At 42.0% G+C, this 8,294-nt stretch overlaps 1 protein-coding gene across 2 annotated transcripts in view; it reads right to left on the bottom strand.

The window, feature by feature from the left end:
- Window positions 1-7,849, bottom strand: part of UPRT (uracil phosphoribosyltransferase homolog) — a 32,047-nt gene extending 24,198 nt beyond the window's left edge. For both annotated transcript variants that reach the window (XM_081563530.1, XM_081563529.1), the window contains exon 1: window positions 7,351-7,849. In XM_081563530.1, the coding sequence (XP_081419656.1) occupies window positions 7,351-7,727 (377 nt within the window). In that variant the 5' untranslated portion in view covers window positions 7,728-7,849. The remainder of the gene's footprint in view (window positions 1-7,350) is intronic.
- Window positions 7,850-8,294: the final 445 nt, after the last annotated feature.

Here is an 8,294-nt window from a genome sequence, read left to right on the forward strand (position 1 = left end):
ATAGCAGGATAAAAATTATCTAGGCTCTCTCCATGTTTTTTTTTTTAAATAAAAATGTGAGTTCTATATTTTGGAGATTAATCCCTTGTTGATTGCTTTGTTCGAAAAAATTTTCTCCCATTCTAGGGGTTGTCTTTCATTTCGTTTACAGTTACCTTTGCTGTACAAAAGTTTTTTTTGTAAATTATTTTTTAATTGAAGGATAATTGCTTTACAGAATTTTGTTGGTTTCCACCAAACATCAACATGAGTCAGCCATATGTCACACCCCCTTGAACCTCCCTCCCATCTCCCCCTCATCCCACCCCTCTAGGTTGTTACAGAGCCCCTGTTTGAGTTTCCTGAGTCAAACAGAAAATTCCCATTGGCTATCTATTTTACATATGGTAATGTAATTTTCCATGTTACTATCTCTATACATTCCCCCTCTCCTTCCTCCCCCTGCCTCCATGTTCATAAGTTTGTTCTCTATGACTGTGTCTCCATCGCTGCCCTGCAAATAATTTCATCAGTACCAAAACCTAAATATAAGACCAGAAACTATGAAACTCTTAGAGGAAAACATTAGCAGAACACTCAATGACATAAATCAAAACAAGATCCTCTAGGACCCATCACTTAGAATAATGGAAATGGAAACAAAAAAAAAATAAGTGGGACCTAATTAAACTTAAAAGCTTTTGCACAGCAAAGGAAACTGTTCAGTTCAGTTCAGTTCAGTCGCTCAGTCGTGTCTGACTCTTAGCGACCCCATGAATTGCAGCACGCCAGGCCTCCCTGTCCATCACCAACTCCCGGAGTCTACCCAAACTCATGGCCATCGAGTTGGTGATGCCATCTAGCCATCTCATCCCCTGTCGTCCCCTTCTCCTCCTGCCCCCAATCCTTCCCAGCATCAGGGTCTTTTCCAATGAGTCAACTCTTCGCATGAGGTGGCCAAAGGATTGGAGTTTCAGCTTCAACATCAGTCCTTGCAATGAACACCCAGGACTGATCTCCTTTAGGATGGACTGGTTGGATCTCCTTGCAGTCCAAGGGACTCTCAAGAGTCTTCTCCAACACCACAGTTCAAAAGCATCAATTCTGCGGCACTCAGCTTTCTTCACCGTCCAACTCTCACATCCATACATGACCACTGGAAAAACCATAGCCTTGACTAGACGGACCTTTGTTGGCAAAGTAATGTCTCTGCTTTTAAATATGCTATCTAGGTTGGTCATAACCTTCCTTCCAAGGAGCAAGCGCCTTTTAATTTCATGGCTGCAATCACCATCTGCAGTGATTTTGGAGCTGTAAACATGGTGAAAAGACAACCCTCAGAATAGGAGAAAATAATAGCAAATGAAACAACTGACAAAAGATTAATTTCCAAAATATACAAGCAGCTCATACAAGTCAATAACAGAAAAACAAACAACCCAATCAAAACATGGGAAAAAGACCTTAACAGACATTTCTCCAAAGACACACAGATGGCTAACAAACACATGAAAAGATGCTCAACATCACTCATTATTAGAGAAATGCTAATCAAAACTACAATGAGATATCACCTCATACAGGTCAGAATGGCCATTATTAAAAAATCTACAAACAGTAAATCCTGGAGAGGGTATGGAGAAAAGGGAACTCTCTTGCACTGTTGGTGGGAATGTAAATTGATACAGCCACCATGGAAGAAGGTATGGAGATTCCTTAAAAAAAAAAAAACTAGGAATAAAACCACCATTAGTTAGTTAGTTCAGTTGCTCAGTCGTGTCTTACTCTTTGTGACCCCATGGACTGCAGCACGCCAGGCTTCCCTGTCCACCACCAACTCCTGGAGTTTACTCAAACTCACGTCCATTGAATCGGTCATGCCATCCAACCATCTCATCCTCTGTTGTTCCCTTCTCCTCCCGCCTTCAATCTTTCCCAGCATCAGGGTCTTTTCAAATGAATCAGCTCTTCGAATCAGGTGGCCAAAGTATTGGAGTTTCAGCTTCAGTCCTTCCAATGAATATTCAGGACTGATTTCCTTTAGCATGACTGGCTGGATCTCCTTGTAGTCCAAGGGACTCTCAAGAGTCTTCTCCAACACCACAGTTCAAAAGCATCAATTCTTTGGCGCTCAGCTTTCTTTATAGTCCAACTCTCACATCCACACATGACTACTGGAAAAACCATAGCCTTGACTAGATGGACCTTTGTTGACAAAGTAATGCCTCTGCTTTTTAATAGGCTGTCTAGGTTGGTCATAGGTTTTCTTCCAAGGAGCAAGTGTCTTTTAATTTCATGGCTGCAGTCACCATCTGCAGTGATTTTGGAGCTCATAAAAATAAAATCTGCCACAGTTTCCCCTGTTTCTCCATCAATTTGCCATGAAGTGATGGGACTGAATGCCATGATCTTTGTTTTCTGAATGTTGAGTTTTAAGCCAACTTTTTCACTCTCCTCTTTCACTTTCATCAAGAGGCTTTTTAGTTATTCACTTTCTGACATAAGGGTGGTGTCATCTGCATATCTAAGGTTATTGAGATTTCTCCTGGCAATCTTGATTCCAGCTTGTGCTTCATCCAGCCCAGCATTTCGCATGATGTACTTTGTATTTAAGTTAAATAAGCAGGGTGACAATATACAGCCTTGACGTACTCTTTTTTTTCTATTTGGAACTAGTCTGTTGTTCCATGTCCAGTTCTAACTGTTGCTTCCTGACCTGCATACAGGTTTCTCAAGAGACAGGTCAGGTGGTCTGGTATTCCCATCTCTTTCAGAATTTTCCACGGTTTATTGTGATCCACACAGCCAAAGGCTTTGGCATAGTCAATAAAGTAGAGATAGATGTTTTTCTGGAACTCTCTTGCTTTTTCAATGATCCAGCGGATGTTGACAATTTGATCTTTTGTTCCTCTGCCTTTTCAAAAACCAGCTTGAACATCTGGAAGTTCACAATTCACGCACTGTTGAAGCCTGGCTTGGAGAATTTTGAGCATTACCCTACTAGCGTGTGAGATGAGTGCAATTGTGTGGTAGTTTGAGCATTCTTTGGCATTGCCTTTCTTAGGGAATGGAATGAAAACTGACCTTTTCCAGTCCTGTGGCCACTGCTGAGTTTTCCAAATTTGCTTGCATATTGAGTGCAGCACTTTCACAGCATCATCTTTCAGGATTTGAAATAGCTCTACTGGAATTTCATCACCTCCACTAGCTTTGTTCCTAGTGATGCTTCCTAAGGCCCACGTGACTTAGCATTCCAGGATGTCTGGCTCTAGGTGAGTGATCACACCATCGTGATTATCTGGATCATGAAGATCTTTTTTGTACAGTTCTTCTGTGTATTCTCGCCACCTCTTCTTAATATGTTCTGCTTCTGTTGGGTCCATACCATTTCTGTCCTTTATTGAGCCTATATAACCCATCAATCCCACTCCTAGGCATATACCCTGTTGCTGCTGCTGCCAAGTCACTTCAGTTGTGTCCAATTCTGTGCAACCCCATAGACGGCAGACCACCAGGCTCCCCCTTCCCTGGGATTCTCCAGGCAAGAACACTGGAGTGGGTTGCCATTTCCTTCTCTAGTGCATGAAAGTGAAAAGTGAAAAGGAAGACGCTCAGTCATGTCCGACTCCTAGCGACCCCATGGACTGCAGCCTACCAGGCTCTTCTCTCCATGGGATTTTCCAGGCAAGATTACTGGAGTGGGTTGCCATTGCCTTCTCCATATACCCTGAGGAAACCAAAATTGAAAAAGACACATGTTTCCCAATGTTCACTGCAGCACTATTTACAATAGCTAGAACATGGAAGCAACCTAGATGACCATCGACAGATGAATGGATAAAGAAGTTGTGGTACATATATACAATGGAATATTACTCAGCCATAAAAGGTATGCATTTGAGTCCATTCTAATGAGGTGGATGAACCTAGAGCCTATTATACAGAGTGAAGTAAGTCAGAAAGAGAAAGATTAATATCGTATATTAATGTATATATATGGAATGTAGAAAGATGGTACTGATGAAAGTATTTGCAGGGCAGCAGTAGAAACACAGACATAAAGCTTTTTTTTTTACTTATTTTAACTGAAGGATAATTGCTTTACAGATGTGCAATGCTTTCAAATTTAATTAAGTCCCATTTGTTTATTTTTGTTTTTATTTTCATTACTTGAGGAGATGGGTCAAAAAAGATCTTGCTGCGTAATTTAGTGTTCTGACTATATTTTCCTATAAGAGTTTCATGGTGTCCAGCCTTAGATTTAGGTCTTTAATCTATTTTGAGTTTACTTTTGTGCATGATGTTATGGAGTATTCTAATTTCATTCTTTTATGGAGCAGTAGAGTTTTCCTAGCATCCTTTCCTGAAAAAACTATCTTTTCTCCACTGTATAATCTTGCCTCCCTTGTCATAGGTTAGGTGACCATTGGTGCATGAGTTTATCTCTGCACTCTCTATTCTGTTCCATTGATCTATATTTCTGTTTTTGTACCAGTACCATACTGCCTTGATTACTGCAGCTTTGATTATTTGCAAGGCAGAAATAGAGACACAGATGCAGAGAACAAACTTATCAATAGCAAGTGGGGAAGGGAGGGTGGGAGAAATTGGGAGACTGGGATTGACATATATACACTACTATGTACAAAATAGATAATTAATGAGAACCTACTATATAGCACAGGGAACTCTACTCAATGCTCTGTGGTGACCTAAATAGGAAGGAAAACTAAAAAAAAAAGGGGACATAAGTATATGTATAACTGACTCATTTTGTGGTACAGTAGAAACTAATGCAACATTGTAAAGCAATTATACTTCAACAAAAATTCTTTAAAAAGAATGTGAATTCTACATACAGTTAAGTTCCCTTTACTGTCTCCCAAAAGCTGAAAAAAACAGCACTTATGCAATCTGAACCATGCACAAATCTAAATATGAAGGCGTAAAATGCCTCAGATGCACATAGCTCTTCAGAATTTATAACAAATGTTCATAGACAGTATCTTGTTTTAGCCTCCTTGGAGTTTCACGAGATATTATGAACATACTCATTTTACAAATAATAAAGCTGAAGCACAGAGATGCTAAGCATCTTTCCCTAAGATCACTCTGGATCCTGCTGTCTCCTTCCAAACTCAGAAGAAGAAAAAAAAAAGACTTTGCTTATGCCCAGGTTTACTATACCACCCAGGCTTTTCTGAGTAATGAAGTAAAATCAGGTATTGATACTGTCATATAGTCATATATGAATGCTGAATGCCATGCCCTCTCCAAGTTTTATAAAAATTGTGAAATCTGATGAAAGTAAAGTAATCCTCATCCCATAAAAAGACACATGTGCAAATGTTCATAGTAGCATTATTCATATTAGCCAAAAAATGGAAACCAAACCACCCAAATGTCCATCACCTGATGAATGGATAAACAAAATGTGGTATAGCCATAATAGTGAAATATTACTTAGCCAAAAAACAAATAGTGTACTGATAGAAGATGTGTGAAGCTTGAAAACACCAGGCTAAATAAAAGAAACTAGTCACAAAAGGCCACATGTTGTATGATTCCATTTACATGAAATGTCCAGAATAGGCACATCAATAGAGACAGAAAGTAGTTTAGTGATTGTCTAGGGCTCTTGGTAGGTAGGAGGGAAATGGGGAGTGACTGCTCATGGGTATGGGCTTTCTTACTGAGGTGATAAAAACATTCCAAAATTTAATGTGGTGATGGCTACAAAGCAATGAACATACTTTAAACCCATTGGATTGTACACTTTAAAAGGTGTACTGTATGTACATAAATATAGCTCAATAAAGATGTCACTTAAAAAAACATTACAAACAGACATACAAATAACATTTGCCAGATAATTTCTGAAGGTTTGCTAAAGCCCTCAAGCCCATCTACAGGTGCAACACAAGGTCCAAGACAGCACAGGTCCGAGACACAAGGTCAGTAACTCTTGCTCTATAGAAACAAGAATCATCCTATTTTCTTTTTTACAAGTAAGTATTATTTCAGTTCCCCCTACCACAACTGCCAAATCTATGCCTCCTACTTTTTAAGATCACTACTTCATTAGTTCAAATGACCACAATTTTCAACACTGATTAATTAAAAACCATTAAATAGTATACTTTCACAAATATAACTTTAAGAGGTACAAAGAACTTTTTTAAAAAATTTATTTATTTTAGTTGGAGGCTAATTACTTTACAATATTGTAGTGGTTTTTGCATACATTGACATGAATCAGCCATGGGTTTACATGTGTTCCCCATCCTGAACCCCCCTCCCACCTGGCTCCCCATCCCATCCCTCTGGGTCATCCCATTGCACCAGCCCTGAGCACTTGCCTCATGCATCGAACCTGGACTGGCGTTCTGTTTCACATATGATAATATACATGTTTCAATGCTATTTGAGTGACAATTGCTTGAAAGACATAGTTGGAATTCAAACATGTAAAAGATAAACTTTCTGCCCTCAAGGAGCTTAAAATTGAATAAGTGAGCTAAGAGCAAAACAACAGCATACAAAACAGACGGTGAATCTTGCATTAAAAAGGCCAGGAAAGATTAGCGAGGAAGAATGATTGAAGGAAAGCTTCTTGGCAGAGGTAGATATTTAATGTTGAAGAACAGGTAGGATTTGAACACACAGAGGAAAAGTAAAGAGAATTCCAGGTGCGAGCAGAAGTTGGGATGTTTCAGAACTGTTCCTAGGAACCATGAAGAAGGGCCTTAATGTCCATCTAAGTATACTGACTTTATTCGGTAGGCTCGGAGAAACCAAAGAAGGCTGCTGAGTAGGGCAGTTAGCTAATCCAAGCAGTATATTAAGAAGATAAATTGTTCAGTAATTCGGGGGAACATGTAGAAGAAAAACTGGAGACAAGGAAACAATTTGGGAGTCTGTTAAACGTTATGAAGTGAAAGACCTACGCTATCTGCCCTGTATCTGTTCAACGTGGTAAACCCATAACCCAGAAATTGTTGCTGCCCACGTGAAGAGGCACAGAGCAGATAGCACGTTCACCTGACTCGAATGACTGAGGAATCAGTCATTCAGTCATTCGAACAAATGAATGAGGAATCAGTCATTCGAATGTCTGAGGAATGACTGGAGACAAAGAGGAAACCGGAGGTTACCTACAATGCTTCCTCTCTACACAAAGCGACGTTAAGCACCGGTTCTGGGAAAGAGAGTAGAAGGCCTTGTCAAGTGACACCGCCCCTCAAAGAAAAGGCCCTGCCCAGATCCCAACAGACCAGCTTCCCAACGCCAAGAACCTTCCAATTTCACTTCCAATCCCCGCCCACCCCCGCGAGACCCTCCACCTCCCCTACCGCTTCCGCTCTGGCTTACTTATCCCGGATGATAGTCTGCAGCTCCCGGATCTGATCATTCATTGGCAGGAGCTTAAGCTGCGCCCCGATCTGCCGGGAGATTTCGCAGTCCCCTAGGAGGGAATCGCTGGCTGGAGCGTCATAATTGCCAGTGTCACCGTTGTTTTCTGAGTTGAGGGTGGCGCCGCCGGAGGCCTGAGGGTCCCGCTCAGCCGGTACGCTAGAATGGGCGTGCCCGCTGAGGAGAGTCAGCTTGGTCGCGGAGTCGCTGTTTCCCTCAGCGTGGGCCGGAATCAGGTCTTCAGGTTGCTGCGGCTCGGGGCTTTGGGTCGAGGCAGAGTTTACTTGCTGATTGTGACAGGGCATGGAGTCCGGACACCGTAACTCCGTGGCCATACACCGGGACCCGGGCTGTCCCCGCAGCTACCGATCCCTACGGATAAAGAAAAGCAGGGAGAAACGGCCAAAGACTGTGCTCTCCCAGTCGTCTCGTCTCCTCACAACCTCTAACCTCCTCTGCCCTCCTACCCGCTGGCTCCCACTGCTTCCCTTTCGCACTCTACGTCCAGGCCCCGCCCACACCAGACGTACGGGCTCGCTTAAACATATGATTGGCTTTCCTCCCTGCCGCTCTGCAGCGCGCCGCTCGTTAACCTTTTGCGTCACCCTGGCTGCTTGACCGAACCTGACAGACGGATGAGGCTAGGGATGCTTCGTTCTCGGGTCTTCCGGGAGCCTGTAGGGATTCTGCATGCAGAATTTGAGTGGGTGATAAAACCAGGAAAAAACTAGGAGTGGAGGGTGATAAAATGGTGACACACAGAGGCCCACGTTTTCATAATTTGTGTCTTGCCAGAAAAATTAAACTTAAGGAACTGCATCTACTGTAAGCTTGCCTGTGTAACACAAAAAGGACATTAAAAGCCTAGCAGCCAGCTGAAGAGCCGGCCCTCTACTAGACTG

Source organism: Giraffa tippelskirchi, chromosome X, assembly GCF_054371585.1.
Source record: "Giraffa tippelskirchi isolate mGirTip1 chromosome X, T2T-mGirTip1v1.2.pri, whole genome shotgun sequence".
Classification (NCBI taxonomy): domain Eukaryota; kingdom Metazoa; phylum Chordata; class Mammalia; order Artiodactyla; family Giraffidae; genus Giraffa; species Giraffa tippelskirchi.